This window comes from Blennius ocellaris (genome assembly GCF_963422515.1).
Source record: "Blennius ocellaris genome assembly, chromosome: 16".
NCBI lineage: Eukaryota > Metazoa > Chordata > Actinopteri > Blenniiformes > Blenniidae > Blennius > Blennius ocellaris.
The window spans coordinates 21,501,950-21,518,855 of record NC_137665.1 but is presented as its reverse complement, the minus strand read 5'-3'; the positions used below and the strand labels follow the sequence as shown (position 1 = coordinate 21,518,855).

General features: G+C 51.1%; 2 protein-coding genes across 9 annotated transcripts; one reads left to right on the top strand and one right to left on the bottom strand.

Annotated features, from left to right (window-relative positions):
- The first annotated feature begins 319 nt into the window (after positions 1–319).
- Positions 320–3,706, top strand: LOC308141196 (THO complex subunit 6 homolog). 3 transcript variants are annotated; one of them, XM_080511260.1, is made up of 13 exons: positions 320–437; positions 889–980; positions 1,211–1,275; positions 1,376–1,479; positions 1,563–1,600; positions 1,672–1,720; positions 1,846–1,917; positions 1,997–2,099; positions 2,177–2,226; positions 2,360–2,422; positions 2,506–2,616; positions 2,703–2,831; positions 3,598–3,706. In XM_080511260.1, exons 1-13 carry the CDS (start codon positions 423–425, stop codon positions 3,676–3,678), a joined length of 972 nt encoding a protein of 323 aa, XP_080367386.1. In that variant the 5' UTR covers positions 320–422; the 3' UTR covers positions 3,679–3,706. The 3 variants fall into 3 exon arrangements, with proteins under 3 accessions (XP_080367386.1, XP_080367387.1, XP_080367385.1); XM_080511261.1 differs by lacking the exon at positions 1,211–1,275; XM_080511259.1 differs by lacking the exon at positions 1,211–1,275 and having other exon boundaries at positions 1,563–1,720.
- Positions 2,933–16,784, bottom strand: med15 (mediator complex subunit 15). 6 transcript variants are annotated; one of them, XM_080511231.1, is made up of 18 exons: positions 16,641–16,784; positions 15,609–15,702; positions 14,857–14,908; positions 14,484–14,507; positions 14,198–14,353; positions 13,671–13,996; positions 13,117–13,473; positions 11,930–12,013; positions 8,586–8,723; positions 8,395–8,507; positions 8,188–8,315; positions 7,927–8,061; positions 7,533–7,596; positions 7,370–7,436; positions 7,099–7,256; positions 6,852–7,018; positions 5,468–5,566; positions 2,933–4,149 (listed from the first exon to the last, which is right to left on the bottom strand). In XM_080511231.1, the coding sequence occupies exons 1-18, from the start codon at positions 16,706–16,708 to the stop codon at positions 4,013–4,015; spliced, it is 2,367 nt and encodes a 788-aa protein (XP_080367357.1). In that variant the 5' UTR covers positions 16,709–16,784; the 3' UTR covers positions 2,933–4,012. The 6 variants fall into 6 exon arrangements, with proteins under 6 accessions (XP_080367357.1, XP_080367358.1, XP_080367355.1 ...); XM_080511232.1 differs by having other exon boundaries at positions 11,930–12,010; XM_080511229.1 differs by lacking the exons at positions 2,933–4,149; positions 5,468–5,566; positions 6,852–7,018; ... (5 more) ...; positions 8,395–8,507; positions 8,586–8,723 and adding an exon at positions 9,432–11,137 and having other exon boundaries at positions 13,117–13,341; positions 13,441–13,473.
- Between the last annotated feature and the right edge of the window lie 122 nt (positions 16,785–16,906).

The following is a 16,906-nucleotide window of genomic DNA, read 5'->3' as shown; positions in this document are numbered from 1 at the left end:
CAAAAAGCTTCAGTCTCGGCGGCTCGTGTTCTGCATTTACTTTATTTATTTATTTAAAAAAAGGGAATGATCACTTGTAATGTCAGTATTTTAAGATTAAATTCTTGTATCTGTCGTTAGGTGGTTCCAAATAAAAAAATAAACAGCTAAAAAGCTTCAGTTTTTTCACGTTTTTATTTGGGAATAGAATGTATTGAAGGTGATTCTACACGTGGGCTCTCATCTTGCTCCTAAAAGCCTGAAAATAATAAAGCATTGTTCTGCGGCTTCCTCAAGGCTACATTTCCCATGATGCACCAGCGTCTCGTGACGTCATCTTCCCGCTTCTCTCGCTGTCGCATCCCAGTAGTGGCTGCAGATTATTGAGTTTTTCCAGTGTTTTTTCCGTGTTTCGCTGCAGGTGAAGGCGCTGAAGGAGCAGGATGGGTCCAGTAGAGGTGAAATAACCCCGCGACACGCATTCAAACACTGCTGGAGGCTCGTTTTGGAGAGAAATGCTCGCTCTTTGTTCGACAATGTTGCACGTTTTCATGCATGTACTAACCTGCTTCGCTTTCATACGGTGTCGACTTATTTTACTGGCTATAATGCTGCTAAATTAACAATAGACGAACCTATTTACTGAAGCCAAATCGAGCCCACTGCTTATTTCAGGCTTGTGCTTGAAGCTCCATGTATGTTTGAGTTTATAGTGGATATATATTCACGAAGCAACTAACCCTAACCCTTTTAGCAACATTGACTCATGACAGGCTGAATCTAATTGAGCAAAACAGTGATTTAACATTTAGAAACTTATCACTATTAATAAAAGAGTCTCATGTTGTTTTCAATTGTTGGTATGTTTGGTGTGTTTGTGTGTGTGTGTGTGTGTGTGTGTGTGTGTAGCTCCTCCACATGTCAGTCTTCTCCCAGAGTTTCTCCCCCTGTGGTCGATTCCTGGCTGCTGGGAATAATTATGGAGAGATCGCACTGTTCAGGTGAGATGAAACTAACAAACACACTCGACAGGACTGGAGTAGCTTCACACTTCTTGTGTGTGTGTGTGTGTGTGTGTGTGTGTGTGTGTGTGTGTGTGTGTGTGTGTGTGTGTGTGTGTGTGTGTGTGTGTGTGTGTGTGTGTGTGTGTGTGTGTGTGTGTGTGTGTGTGTGTGTGTGTGTGTGTGTGTGTGTGTGTGTGTGTGTGTGTGTGTGTGTGTGTGTGTGTCAGTCTGTCTGCAGCTCTGAGTCCAGACGCCTCCCCACTCAACCATAAACCAGTTCTGACCTTCACAGGTGAGCTTGTTCTCAGACCGCCTGTGTGCGTCTTGGGAGTTTAGCGTTCTCCAGTGTTCTCCAGCGTTCTCTGCATTCACGTCCTTCCCGTGTGTCTCAGCTCACGAGGGTCCGGTGTTCTCTCTGCTGTCCACCGACTCCCAGCTGCTGAGCGCAGGAAACGGAGAGATCAGCTGCTGGAGCTGGAGCGAACTCATCAAGAAGGTCAGTTTAAAGGCTCTTTGATCTCAGACTCTGAATGAGCTGACCCCCTCCCCCGCTGACCTCTTGACCTCCTCCGTCCTCAGAGCGTCAAACCTCTGTGGACCAAAAGACCAAACTACAAGTGAGACGCCGGATCGGAAAATTCCCGCTGCAGGTAAACCGTCTGCTGACGTCCTTTAAATCTGTGTGCAGGTCCAGTTTGGTGACGCCAGAGATCAACTCCATGGTCCTCAACCCCAGAGTGAGTGACACAGTGACACACACACACACACACACACACACACACACACACACACACACACACACACACACACACACACACACACACACACACACACACAGTGACACTGTTGTGTGTTTTGTCAGGACAACAGTCTGGTGGTTGGAGGCGGAGACAACAACCTCCACATCCTGGACCTGGAACACGGAGTCTTTAAGGTGTGTGTGTGTCGGCAATGTGGCCTTGTGGTGTGTTACTATGGTAACTGTGTGTGTGTGTGTGTGTGTGTGTGTGTAGTCGGTCCTTCAGGGTCACACAGATTACATCCACTGTGTGAGTGTGAGAGAGAGGGAGGGGGAGATCCTGTCCGGGGGGGAGGACGGCGCCGTGAGGATCTGGGGTGAGTGACGGCTGCTTTGCCGATGGATGAAGGTGGCGAGGATGATGATGGTGATGAAGGTGGTGATCTGTTCGCAGACTGCAGGACGAATCAGAGCGTTCACTGCATCGACGTCTCCAAGTACGAGGTGAGGGACGACGACAACCTGCCGGAGGACCGGGTGTGTTCACGTCGGCTGAAACAGGAAGTGTGTGTGTGTGTGTGTGTGTGTGTGTGTGTGTGTGTGTGTGTGTGTGTGTGTGTGTGTGTGTGTGTTTCAGGCGTGTGCGCGGCCTCAGCTTGGTAAATGGATCAGCTGTCTGACCACAGATTCTGATTGGATGGTGAGAGGGGGGAAATAAAATACACACACTTGTCACACTGAAAGTCCTGGAAGACCTGCTGACTTGTACTTGTACTTGTGCAGCTGTGCGGCGGCGGCCCGTCCCTGTCCCTCTGGCACCTCCGCTCCCTGTCCCCCACCTCCGTCTTCCCCCTGAGGGGCTGCCAGCGCCAGGCCGCCTTCTACCAGGACATGGTGAGGAGTCGCCTTGTTGACGTGTTGGTTGTTTTGTTTGTTTTTCCTCCTCGTTGACGCCGACGCGTTCGCCTGCTGCTCCGCAGATCCTGGCGGTGGGCGACGGGGCCTTCGTGTCCCACTGCCTGCTGGGCGGAGAAGTGAAGAGTCAGATCCCCTGCACCCCCCAGAGCCTCAACACCCTGCAGCTCAACACCAACAGCACCGAGCACCGGGTGAGACCCTGAACGCAGCACCCCCCCCCCCACCCCACCAGGTCCTAACGTCAGACACGCTATCCGCTGACTGCTAGCGAGTGTAAGAAATAACGCTTCAGCACCAGTAAAACCACAGTTTTAATAACCTTTGAATACAAATGTCCTTTGTTTCAGTGCATAGAGCTACGAATACAGCTTCTTAAAAAAAACACACACAAAATAACAAAACCCGAACAAGAAAACTAATTTCAGCTTTAGGCTTTTTTGTTTGTTTTTCCACAACACAAGGAATTACAGTCGCTTTAAAAGGCCCCGTTTACATGATGTTTCAAGTGAAAACGTAGGTTTCAAAGCAGTTTTGACAATGATGTAATGGCGTGTTGGGCCACTAGTGGGAGCCGTTTGTGTTTGCAATGGAACCACACACTCTGGAATGGACAGACGGGTGCAGTTGGATTGTTACCGTGGAGACTTGCCGACTATAGAACCACCCAGTCCCGGGATGTTCTGGACTGAGAGACGCCACAGAGGAAACGTTGTTCCCCTACTGAGCACGTGCAGACGAACGGCGTCGCCGGGGGAAACGTTCACCTGAAACCTTTCCGTTTTCACCTGGAAAGCGTCTGTAAACGGGGCTGAATTTCAAAGCTTTAGAGGGGAAAGTCCTTCGGCGTGTTTGGTTGGTTCCCCACACGACTTCTCATGTTTTCATCCCGAAACCGGTAGAGGCGGCGGCGGCGGCGGCGGCGGGACGAGCGTCTGACAGGAAGTGTGTGTGTTTCAGGTGCTGACGGTGGGCGGCAGCAGCAGCCACGTCGACGTGTTCACCAACGTGTCCTACAAAGCCTTCTCCCTCAGCTTCTGAAGACAAACTTCAAATAAAACCTTTTTCTACCCAAAAAATAAATTAAAAAAAATCAAACAAACTCCTCATTGTTTTGCTCGTTGTGGGCGGAGACGCCGCGTTCGGGGGGGGGGGGGGGGTTCAGACTTCGTCTCCGGGGGAAACGAACGGGAGACACACTGAACTCTGGAAACTGCGAGTCGACACTTTTATTGTTGTCATGGAAACAGGGACCGTTTACAGAGCGGTGCTGGTGCGTTCAGGGAGCGGCGGGACAGACGGTGGCGGCGGCGGCGGCCGCGTGCTGGGAGGAAACATGCTGAGTCTGGAGGCGGGGCGGGGGGTGGGCGGGGCTTCAGGTGGCGGACAGGCAGGCCTGCCGGACGCTCTGGGCCCAGGCGTCCAGCAGCTCCGTCACAGAGTGTTTGTCGGGGAGCTGCAGCAGCTTGGACGTCATGTTTCTGTGGACCGACTGCAGGAAGGCGTTCGCTCCTGCAGGGAGGGAAACCAACGCCGTCATTTCATGCTCAGCCACGTCTGAAGTCACCCGACCGGGTTCTTGCACAGAGAATTAACCGTCCACACGTTTCGCTGACCGGTACCCCGGGTTTCCCCAAGATGGCGTCGGCGAAGAGAAACGTCTGACCGATTTAATCAGGGGGAAAAAACTGCAAGCCATAAGAAAAGTCTCGAAAGCTGTGAAACCGATCTGTGACGTTAAAATATCTACAAACCCGGGAATCTTCTGCAAAATATAAACGCTGGAAATCCGTGTGGAGGAATTCTCCTAAAGGTGTTGACCAGGAACTAGAGATGGTCAACAACGAAAACTCTTTTTAACATTTTTCTCGTGTGGATTCTGGGAGAGGAACTTAAATAAAAGAAATTAATTTCTTGAATAAAGTCCGCCTCACTTTTCCAGACACTTCCAGACCTACAGCTTTGTTTTTAACGTCGCAAACAAACAAAAGTGCAACTTAATTGGAATAAACAAAAAAAGCTTGTTTGATGTAAAATACAGGTAATAAACAAGAAGGCCGTTGCTCGGCTAATCCCCCGCCGGAGGGCTTTATATTTTCTCACAAAGCCAGCTCTAAGGCAGCACACTTGGTACACTAGAGGGTGTTCCATGGGTCCTAGTAGATAATTATGTAGAATCTGAAAGGTCTTCTTCATAAGCTATGTCAAAATACGTCTCCAGAGCCCAAAAGGTGTTTTTATGCACTTAGTGAGCCTGTGACCTGATATGCAAATTAGATCATGGTCACCATGGTGCCCCTTCTCCCCAGGTGGAGTGTCCATGTGTGAAGTTTGGTGACTGTGGGCCCAGGAACTGCTGAGAAATGAGGAGAAATGTTTATATGAAAATACATGTATTGTGCAACCATGACGAGCAAACTTCAGACCCTACCAATCTTCAAGGTCAAGGTCAGGTCACTTGGTGTACTGGAGGTTATCCCTGGAGTGTGTATCATGTGTGTATAAAATTTCAGAGCCCTAGCTCAAAAACCTAGGCCTCCAGAGCCCAAAATGTGTTTTTAAGCACTTCGTGACTCTGTGACCTACTTAATAAGCAAATTAGGTCAAGGTCAGCATAGTATCCCTTCCCCCTCTGAGATGTATCCACATGTGAAGTTTGGTCACTGTGGGCCCAGGGGTTGCCGAGATATAGGTAGAAACGTTCGAACGTACGGACGGAGACTGTTTCAAGATCCCCCTTCGGGTCCTATCAGCCACAGCGGGGGATAAAAAACCCTGAACTAAAAAGTAGATAAGACGGTAATAATCAGGCGTGGCGGCGGCTGCTCACCGTACAGCTCGCCGTCGTCGGCCCAGAACGGGCTCTGCTGCGGGTAGTCGGCCGGAACGCTGAGCTGCAGCGGCGGAACGCTGGGCAGGTTCTTATCATCTGGAGGGGAGGGAGGGAGGGAGGGAAGAGAGAGAGAGAGCGGGGTGAGCGTCTGCTGGCGGTGGGCGGGGCCACGTGGAAGTAAAACTGTGCCACCAGATTCTGAATTCCAATTTCTAACTCTGAATTTTTTTTACCATCGAAATCAGACTTTGAATTTTAAAAGCTGTCGAATTTCAAGGTGTCTTTTTTTTTGCTTCTGATTTTTTTTCAACGTCTAAAAATATTCAGTGTGTAAAAATACAATGTGTCTAAAAATTCAGCAGCAAAAAAATTTAGCTGCAAAAAAAAAAAATTCAGCTGCAAAAAAAAAAAAAAATCAGCTGTAAAAAAAATTCAGCTGCAAAAAAAAAAATTCAGCTTCAAAAAAAAAAAAATTCAGCTGCAAAAAAAAAGAAATTCAGCTGCAAAAAAAAGAAATTCAGCTGTAAAAAAATTCAGCTGCAATTAAAAAAAAAATTCAGCTGTAAAAAAATTCAGCTGCAAAAAAAAAAAATTCAGCTTCAAAAAAAAAAAAAATTCAGCTGCAAAAAAAAAAATTCAGCTGCAAAAAAAAGAAATTCAGCTGCAAAAAAAAAAATTCAGCTGTAAAAAAATTCAGCTGCAAAAAAAAACATTCAGCTGCAAAAAAAAAAAAATTTCAGCTGTAAAAAAAAAAATTCAGCTGCAAAAGAAAAATTCAGCTGCAAAAAAAGAAATTCAGCTGCAAAAAAATTCAGCTGCAAAAAAAAGAAATTCAGCTGCAAAAAAAAGAAATTCAGCTGCAAAAAAAAAAAATTCAGCTGTAAAAAAATTCAGCTGCAAAAAAAAAAAAATTCAGCTGTAAAAAAAAAAAATTCAGCTGCAAAAGAAAAATTCAGCTGCAAAAAAAAGAAATTCAGCTGCAAAAAAAAGAAATTCAGCTGCAAAAAAAAAAAATTCAGCTGTAAAAAAATTCAGCTGCAAAAAAAAAAAAATTCAGCTGTAAAAAAAAAAATTCAGCTGCAAAAGAAAAATTCAGCTGCAAAAAAAAGAAATTCAGCTGCAAAACAGCCAGAGTATCTGTCATCAGAACAGCTGAATTTTACAGCTGAATTTTCAGACACATTGAATTTTTACACACTGAATATTTTTAGAAAATCAGAAGCAAAAAAAAGACACCTACTTGAAATTCGACAGCTTTTAAAATTCAAAGTCTGATTTCGATGGTAAAAAAAATTCAGAGTTCCAAATTGGAATTCAGAATCTGACCGCACAGTTTTACTTCCATAGGGCCACGGTGGCGGTAAGGGGGGGGGGGGCTCACCCAGCCTGCAGACCAGGTGCACGGTGCCGTTGTTGGAGCAGAAGGACGGGTCCAGGTTGACCAGGAACTTGACGTCCAGGCGGGCCACCTCGCCCTGCAGGATGTTGGGGATGGTCTGCCGCTCCTCGTCCTCGTGCTTCCTCTTCCTGCCCGACACGTTGGGACCCCTGGGGACGGCGACACGGTGAGAAACGGCGGTGGCGGCGGCGCCCAGAGGGGAGAGAGAGGGGGGGGGGGGGGGACCTACGTGATGGGCGGCCCGTGGATGGCACTCATGGCGGGGGCGAAGGTTCGGTACAGCGAGTGGTTGAAGACTGGCGAGCGGATGTTGGCCATGACGGCGTCCAGCAGCGGCTGGCAGAGGTACTGCTGCTTGGTGGGGACCGGGGGCGGAGGAGGCGTGGGCTGGAGGGGGGCGGAGGGGGGGGAGGACGGTGAGAGGACAGACTTATCGGAGGACACGCCCACAACGCCGGAGTCCAGCTGGTATATAAATGTATAAATAAGCAGGTTATTACCACGGCCATGTCGTTCTTCAACTTCTCTAAAGCGATCTCACATTTCTGTAGCGTCTTCAGAGGACACCTGCAGGACAGACACACCGTGAAGCGCTCACTTTATACTGAAAGGACGTGTGTGTGTGTGTGTGTGTGTGTGTGTGTGTGTGTGTGTGTGTGTGACCTGGTGTTTGGGTCCGTCAAGATGTTCAGGAGACTCTTCATCTTACTCAGGTCCTTCTTTCTGTCTGAAAACACAAACACACCGACGCTTTTCACAAACATTCCACTGCCGTGCGTCGGAGCTGGTGATGACATCACTTCCTGTTGTCACATGGTGGCAGCGCGGCGCCGCACTGCTGCTTCTCACTACAACCTCATGTACTGGATCTCATCTCTCATTCGCGCGTTCCAGCCTTGAAGGCTGACGGGTTTGAACGAAGCCTTTGTTGAACTCAGTCAACCCTCCGTCGTTGGTTTACGGCGTCGTGCGGAGGAACGGCCGGCGGTGGCGGCGGCGGCCACGTGTTGGGAAGCGTTGGCCGCCTCGCCGGCGTGAAACAGGAGCTCAGGCTCACCTTCGTTCTTGTCGATCTTGTTGATCATCCGTCGCAGCGGCTCGATGTACTTGGAGAGCTGCTTCAGCTTCTCCATGTACTGCTGGTCCTCCAGAGACGAGGCCCCGGCCGGACTCATCACCGAGCTGGGGTTACCTGGGGGAGAGGGGGGCAGTCACACGGGTTACCGTGGTGTGAAGATGAGCCAAGCGGGTCAGTCTGAGGAAGACGACCGAGATCAACCACGCGACGCCGGCTGCCGGGCGAGGTGGGCGGGGCTACCGGGGGTGTTGAGCGGTCCGGGGGAGGGGACTCCGTAGTTCTGTGGGGTTCTGGAGGTGGCCGGGCTCGGGGAGGGCTGAGGGGAGGGGCTGGGCTGGAAGCCTCCCGGCGACGGCGTGGGACCCGAACTGCAAGAGAGGAGGCGAAGAGCGTTGAGAGGCCCGGCGGCGGCGGCGGGGGCGGGGGCGGGGCGGCCCCGTGTCTCACCTGGCCGAGTTGGGCTGAGAGGTGGGCGGCTGCGGCGACGGCTGCGGGGGAGGGGGCATGGACTGCGGCGTCGGCACCGGGACAGGCGAGGGCATCATGGAGTGCTGCTGCACCTGTGGAGGCGAGGGGGGGGGGGGGTCAGGAGCATGTTCCCACCAGCAGGTGGCGGCAGGTCAAGACTGGAGGAGTACCTGCTGCGTCATGGCCTGGGCCCCCACGGCGGCGGCGGCGGCCGCTGCGGCGGCGGCGGCAGCGTTGGGCGGAGGGATGGACGGGTTGAGAGCCGCTCGGGGGAGACGTGCAGGAATCTGCATCCCGGGACGAACCAGCTGCAGAGACAGAGACAGAGACAGAGACACACCTGTCCCGTCACAATCTGAGGTGCCAGGACACCACCACACAGACATCTGACCGAGACGACAAGTCACTTTCAAAAAGGGCAACTAAAATTCTAAAATCAGCTAAAACTAAAAAAATAAAAGCCTTTAAAAAATTTTCATTGGGAAAGAAAAAAAAGAGCTAAAATATCAAAATTGAGAGGATGAAACCATTAAATCAGATATAAAAACAGCGGAAAAATGAATGTTTACTGTCCTAAATTGATAGTTTATATTTCCAACTTATAGGAAACACACACACACACACACACACACACACACACACACACACACACACACACACACACACACACACACACACACACACACTCAGTTCTCTACAATATAAAACGAGCCCCTACAGGTCTGATCATCTCGCCCTCTCCGATAACACCTGAATTCCAGGGTTTTGGGAGAAGAATGTAATCTATTACCTGTTGAAAAAAAGTTAAAAAAAACATGAATGAAAGTACCGACTAATTTGAGTTACTTCTGGATTACTTTAGTACCAAAAAATAAAAAAGAATAAAGAGTGAAGGCGGTTTGTCACTTGATCAGTAAATTTATTTAAAGAAAAACAGATACTGAAAAACAAAAGTATTCTTCAAAACAGTATTGAACTCAAAACTTTTTTTGACGGACTCGTGTTTCCATGTGAACGAACTGCAGGTTCGCGTTCAACCGGAGCCGAACCCGGGACAGAACCTCCTGTTGTAGCGGAGCAGCGCGACTCGCTCCACGTCCTCGTCAGACATCCGGCTCCGAGACGCCACGAAGACGTTTCCCCCGTCCCCGAACAGACGACCCAGCGGGGCGCTGGACTGCAGCGCCGTGTTGTACTTCAGGAAGAGCCGCTTCACCAAAGGAAAAGCGTGCAGGGCCTCGGAGCTCCTGGCGGTGTCGTCCAGGAACCGTCTCACCTCTTCTTCCGCGCCGCTTTTATTGGACCGGCTCTTCTTCACGAACGCCAAGAACTCGTCGTGGGACCGATCGTCCTCGTGGTCTTCGGGAGACGCTCGGCACTCCAGGGCTTTCGCCTCGTCGACCATCGCCCGGAGCGTCTCCTCCTTCTCTTCGGCGGCGAGCCAGCACGAGCCGAACTTGGGCGTGGTGGCGGTCGCCATCTTGGCGTGGTGGCTGCTCAGCACGGCGCCGAATTCTCTGTCCACCGCCTGGGCGACCGCGGTGACGACGTCGGCCGTGAGGGTCGCGTCCGGCGGCTTGTGGGCGAGTTTGGACTTCAGGCTCAGGAGGGTTGGAATCAGGAAGCCGAGGGGGCGCTTGTCCTCGCGCTGCAGGAGCTGGATGGACTGAGCGAGCGGCTGCAGCGCCGCCACGTACTCCCTGAGGAAGCCCAGCTCGTTGGGGCTCGGCGGCGCCACGCCAAGCCAGTCGCAGAAGTCGTGCAGCCGATCTTCCTTCAGCTCGATCACTTTGGAAACGGCCATGTACTCACAACTCCACCTGGAGACGCGGGGCACGGAGGCCATCGTGTCGGCAACGCCCTGGACGGCTTCGGCGGCCGCCGGCGAGCCGCGCACCTTCCTCCATATGGACGCACACTTGCCCATCGCTCTTCGGTACACTTTGCGAGACGGACCCCGCGACGCCGCCTGATGCGCCTCGTTGGCGGCGATGAGGCCGAGGGTGTGCGCGGCGCTTCTGCGGTGAGGCGGGAGGACGGAACGGAGCTCTTCGTCTCGCCCCTTCTCCAGGATGGCGCCGACGTCCACGAACCCCATCCCGTCTTGCACGTCCTCTTCTGCCGCCGCCTCGCCCGTCTGGAACTCCTGGAAGACTCGGCCGAAGTCGCTCCCGCCGTCGGTGACCGTCGCCGTCACTTTGTGTTGGATTTTGTACTCCGTGTGGATTTCTACGATTTTCGCCGCAATGAGATCAAACGTGTGTCGCCCCTTCAGCCGCGTGCAGGCCAGGGCCGCCGACCTCCTCGCCATCGTCTGCTCCTCCATCCAGTGACACGTCACGCCAAGGAAGCTCCGCCCACGAGCCGACCACGAGTCCGCGGCGGTGCACACGTGCCTCACTTTCGCGAGCGTTGCAATCAAGGCTTGCTTCATTGCAGAGAACTCCCCCTCCACGCGCCGCGCCAGAGTCTTCCTGCACATGGCGGTCTGGCCGCCGCCGACTCCCTCGACGAGCTTCTTGAACGACGGCTGCTCCACCAAGGAGAAGGACTGGAGGTCGTCGACGATGAAGTCAAACACGAGTCCGTTGACAACGCTCTGGGGGGTGAGGCGTCGCACGACGGGAGCTTCTGGTTCATGTCCGGCTCCGCGGGGGGCCTCGCTCTCCTCCGACTCACCAGCGTCTTCGTCGGTCAGGAGGAGGCGACTTTGTGGTTCCTTCTAGAACATATAAAAATGAACAGTCAATGACAGTGTTCAGCGGTGAATCGTCACCCCAATGAAAATGCTGGCGGAGTGGCTGGACGGTGAGTCTTCGTCTCTTCATCTATCCAGCCTCCGTCACCCGACTGAGGGGTCGACGTCCGTGCAGAACAGCGGTGGCGACAGAACGGCCACCGGAGGAGAACTTGAGCGAGTCGACGCCCACGACACCCCTGGAGTTCTTCATGGAGTCCGCGTTCCAGACGCCCCAGTGTCTGTGAGGCAGCGAGTTGGAGGCTCTTAATCCAGACGGTTGTCAGGTTGCTCAAGTCTCTGGTTCCGTCAACCAGCTGCTGGAGTTCGGCTCCTCTGGTATTGGCCCCAATCCCTCTCTGTGCCTTGCTCATGTGCCCGCTGATCACAGCTGCCGCGGTGCCTGACAGGAGCTTCCATGTTGTGCAGAGACGCGTTATCCTCCGGTAGTTGGACGGGTCGCTTTGTGAGGGAGTCTCTCACGATGTGGACGGTTCTACTCTGGTAACATGGTTTACAAAAACCAAACAACTAAACTATTCTTTTCTTTATGATTGGGATCACACTCGTACACGTTTAGAACTGCGACTCTCCCACCATCCGCATGCTTCCAACACCACACGGATTCTTTTAAAACAATTCAGCATCTAATATTTTGAAACACTATGAAGAATCTGCAAACACGACGACAACAGCTGAATAGAAGCGGCTCAGAAGGCTAGACTTTCCAGGGCCGGGGCTCTGGGCGGTGCCTGGGTGTGGGCGGTGCTCACTCACCTGTCCGGGTACGGAGGCTGCATTGAGCTGCGCCTGAGCCGCCGCCTGCTGGGCCTGCTGCTGCTGCAAGGCTGCACGGGCCTGCTTTCACACACACACACAACACACACTTGATTATCATGTAACACCTGTGTTTCCTCCACTTTATGGCGGCAGCAAATTTAAAAAAATGTCACAAACGAGACGCGTACAGACGTGGCTTCTGTCTTATGGACGTGTCGCAAACAGTAATGCCACCTGCAGGGGGCAGTGTTGAGCAGTTTAGCTCATGTGTGACAGGAGAAAGCAACAAAGAAGACCACGCCACAATCTACATGACTCAACAAAGAAGCTTCAAATGTGTGAACAATTTAGAAACTTCAAGCTAAAACATTACAGAGTATTTCCCCAAACCAACATTTAAATACGTCAAGGGAGAGAAATACTCAATTTAGCAGTTTTGAGCCCATTTGCATGAGAAATGTCAAACCAACACGATGCAGTGATTGTTATAAACTCATGTACTAAGTGAGGTGCATAACGGGAGCATACACTCGGATCTTTAGAACAGTGTTTTTCAACCACTGCTCCGCGGCACACTGGTGTTTCCCCGAGATCTAGTCAGGTGAGCCGTGGGAAATTATCCAACTTCAAATTCTTTCTAAAAAAGTGTGTTGCAGAGTAATCATGTATAAATACTCTTCACCACTAGAGGGCAGCACAGAACTTTGCCGGTGAAATGTAAAGTGACAGACGTCAGTGTGGTTCATCTCCACCTCCTGCTACCATCTTGTATCAAAGTACTGTGTCAGTGACAGTGATGGAGAAGTTTTAGAAAAGGAAGAATGTGAACCAGGATCTCAGCTCTTCATCCATCAGGTCCAGGTTTCACACTGAGGGAGTCACTATTAAAAAAACACTTTGGGAAATACTTTTTTTCTGTATTTATTTGATTCCTGTTGATAAAACTTTGATGAGAAAGACTTTATATTGTTAATAGAGGCTACAGAGTTTCACATTTTAACATTTTCAGGTGGTGGTGGTGGTGTGCCTCCAGAGTTTTCCAAAGAAAAAAGTGTGCTTTGGCTCAAAAAGGTTGAAAAACACTGCTTTAGATGACCCCTGATGTAGGTCTCCTCCCGACCTGAAGAGGGCAGCCCATCGTGGACTCAGACCCGAGGTTAACAGGAAAACGGAAGCAGTCTCACCTGGAAGGCCTGCATCTTCAGCTGCTGCTGCTGCTGCTGGCTCAGGGAGTTGATGGGGACGTGCTGAGTGTTGCTCATCTGTCCAGCCAGAGACTGAGGAACCATGCCGGCCTGCTGCTGCTGCTGCTGCTGCTGCTGCTGCTGCTGCTGCTGCTGCTGTTGCTGCTGCTGTTGCTGCGAGTGTGGAGGCATCTGACCAGGCTGAGCCTGGACCTGCTGCTGCTGCTGCACCAAGTGCTGGATGGACTGAGCCTGCACCTGAGCCTGAGCCTGTGCTTGTGCTTGAGCCTGTGCCTGCGCCTGCTGCTGGAGCTGCAGCTGCACCATCTGCTGCTGCTGCATCCTCGTCTGGTGCATCTGTGGAGACACGAACCGGCCACCGCGGTCAGTGTGCGGAAACATGCGAGCTCCGAGCCAACCCGGCGTGCTCCTCGAGTCGCAGATCAAATCAGAGGCTCAGAATGGAGCCGTGAGCTCAGAGGTCGAGTTCCAGTGTCTCGGGCGTCTGCAGCTTTATAGTTGCACTCGGTACACACTTGTTTAGCGGTGAGCACCTGGTTCTGCTGCTGCTGGTTCTGTGCCTGCTGCTGCTGGTTCTGGTGCTGCTGCTGCAGCTGCTGGTTCTGGTGGTGCTGCTGCTGCTGCTGCTGCTGCTGCTGCAGCTGCTGCTGCTGCTGCGCCCGGAGCTGCTGCACCTGGAACTGCTGCTGGATGGCGGCGGCGTTCTGCTGCTGCTGCATGGCGCTCTGCTGCTGCTGCTGCTGCTGCTGCTGCTGCTGCTGCTGCTGCTGCGCCTGCTGGAACTGTTGGAACTGCATAGACTGCATGGACTGCTGCTGCTGCACCATCTGCTGCAGTGGCATCTGGCCTGGGCCTCCAACTGCAGCGGGAGCAAAAGGCAGGTGAGTACCAATCAGACACTCGCTCATTCACTCACCCTCTCCCCCCACACCCACACCCACACCCACACCCACACCCACACCCCCCACGCGACGTGCTGAAGCAGAAAAGAAGAGCAGCCCTGATCATCCACCGGACGCTCTGCACATGTGCAAACACGCCACACAGAGGAAACACTCACGGGCTTGTGGGTTTCCAGCCACCCCTGCCATGCCATGCGGGCCTATCTGCATCGGCCCCATGGCCCCCATGCCCCCCACTGGAGCGCCGGTGGGGCGAGGCCCCATGCCAATGACGCCCGGGCCCCCTGTCAGGTTAGTCAGGGCATTCATGGGATCTAGCAGAAAGGTAGACAACAGACAACATTACGCAGCTCCGACATGCACAGCAGGTAGAGACAGGGCAGAGGGCAGAGGGCAGAGGGCGGAAGAGACCAGGACCAGGACCAGGACCAGAGTTCGCCTTACCAGGACCTCCCAGGGCCTTCTTATCTGCGAGGAGACACACAGCGACAACTCTGATTACAGCGGGCTCAGGTGTCTGAGAGGAAAACTTCTGAATGAAACATCAGCTTCAGATCATTAAGTCAGCTGAATGTCTCTGAGGCAAGTTCAGGAAGTTCTAAACAGTAGTTCTTTTTCTAAATCTTACCTCTACGGTGGTCAACCACATATAATCCAAAGTTTTAAACCTGCTCTAAAATGGGGGGGGTTTCTTACAAAATGATTTTGAATGATCATGAAGACAAAAAGTAAAAATGCACCAAAGTCAATCTTCTCATTTATTGTTCTGTTGATGATAAATGATCAGAGTGACGAGAGAGTGGAGTTTCAGACTTACGGATGTCTCTGAAGTGGATGATGAGTCGAGCCACCAGAGACAAATATTCCTCCTGAACACAAAACATCAGCACAGAAACACCAAATCAGAAACGAGGAAAAGTTTTTCCTAAAGTGTTTGTTTCTTCCTAAATATCATCACTTTCACGCGGTGCTCGCCGAGCATGAAGGTGTATCCAGGCAGCGTTGCAGACTCGGTCACACGGGTCCTTTGACAACAATCAGATGGAAACCAGTTGATTTTTCTCGTTCCAGAAAAGTTACACATTTTAAAACAACCAACAAACACAAGGTAAAAACATTGAAGAAGTTGTAGTCATCATGTCGGGCCACTAGATGGCGCAAGTGCAGGATGTAAACACATTTGCTCTTCACCATATATATTGTCTCAGTAAGAACAGTGTCTGATGGGACTTTGTTTCTCGACAAGTGGAGTCGCTCCCGTCGTCCCCAGAGTTCAGTGCCGTTATGTAAACAAGGCACCAAATCACAAAACAAGTTTCACAGCTCCTCTTGTAAAACTGGACCAAAGCTGAAAGAGACGTTGAACAATCAGGTAATGGGAAATACAAGCTGCACAGTTGCAACTTACAGCCCGAGTCCTGTGATCAGCGCCACCTGCAGACCGATTTAGCCTGACAGGACAGTTCATCCAAACATGTCAGGCCGCAAACATTCAAACAATGTGAACTGAAATGAAACAAGTTAAAGACAGAAGATGCTGCGAGGAGCACGAGGTCCCGGAAGACTCACCCTGGTCTTGGCCTTGACGTAAACGTGGTTCTCCATGTCTGTGCTGGACTTCTGTGTGGTGTTGGCCGTCCCTGCCTTCCTCATGGCGTCCTCTCTACCGGGGGAAACACACACAGCTGTTAAAGCAGTAAAATGGGTTTGTACAGTGGCACACAATGTTTTTTTCTCGCCGGATGTCATCAGCTCTTGGGATCTATAGACGACGCAAATCTAAACATTTTAATTGAAAGTGAAGTCTTTCGAATAAAAGTACTCTCTTAATTCAAAGTTATATCATTTTACACACATACAGATCGAATGTCAGACACCACTAATGTAATCCATGATTTATAATAATTAGAACTCCACCCCTGTTGGTGTGTTATGTAACTGTTAATACACCTTTACATCACACTCGCCTCCAGAAATGTGTTTTAATGAGACAATTCTTATCCCATGTATGAGGGCTGAACTGCTAAAAACTAGTTTGGGTAAAGGGAACCTCTGGTCCACATCCTGATCGCCACTGCTCCACATGAAGGAGACATTAATTGCCGATAACGTTGAAGTGAATCTGAGTTTCCTTTGAGTGAACAATTAGTTTGTTTACGGTGCGTTAAAAACATTATTTTCACTAAAACGCTCAGTTCCAACTGGTGGTTTCAATAATACTACTCCTTCACGGTGATTTTCTCCTGAATACCGTGCAGATTTCTCTGAAGGAATGATGAAGATTGATTCATGATTTCCACAGCAGCTAACGGATGAAAGAGCGTCTGTAGCTTTAGCGGCTAATCGTGCTAAGACTCAAAACAACCACTTCCACGTGCTTTAGCGCGGGAATAAAGAGCTCGCTGTGACTTTCCACGCTGTGTTTTCCATCGTCATGTTGGACTTTTGCTCGGCGTGTTTTCCCATTTAAGTTAATGGATTTTTAAATCCCACATCGACGCGCCGTTCCTGCTTATCTGGGCTAGCGGGTTAGCTTAGCTTAGCTCCCGAACCCCAGAGAAACACCCCTCGAAAAGAGTCAATGAAACGGGTTTTCCTCACATCTGAGCGACGACTTTCTGTCGGAACTGCGGGCTTCTCCAGTCGCTGTCCGGTCCCGGGACTTCCATGACAATATTTCGGATTTTATGACGTATTTCTCTTCTCAAACTTTCAATGTTTTCTCTTTCCCTCCGTCCTTCTTCGGCTGCTCGCGACGTATTGGCGACTGCGCGGGTCCTGTTCAGGAAAGGTACCGCCCCCTGCTGGCCTCCCTGCTGAGCTGCGTCTAATAACAACCCGGTCGCGTCAATACACTGCAGGTAAAA

Excerpts from the sequence above, each read along its gene's own strand:
- LOC308141196 (XM_080511259.1), top strand. Across the intron at positions 981-1,375 it reads GGAGAGATCGCACTGTTCAG|CTCACGAGGGTCCGGTGTTC; the intron begins GTGAGATGAAAC and ends CGTGTGTCTCAG. Across the intron at positions 2,617-2,702 it reads CCGCCTTCTACCAGGACATG|ATCCTGGCGGTGGGCGACGG; the intron begins GTGAGGAGTCGC and ends GCTGCTCCGCAG.
- med15 (XM_080511227.1), bottom strand. The coding sequence starts at position 16,708 with ATGGAAGTCCCGGGACCGGACAGCGACTGGAGAAGCCCGCAGTTCCGA. Across the intron at positions 14,909-15,608 it reads ACGTCAAGGCCAAGACCAGG|GAGGAATATTTGTCTCTGGT; the intron begins GTGAGTCTTCCG and ends TTTTGTGTTCAG. Across the intron at positions 14,354-14,483 it reads GAAGGCCCTGGGAGGTCCTG|ATCCCATGAATGCCCTGACT; the intron begins GTAAGGCGAACT and ends CCTTTCTGCTAG.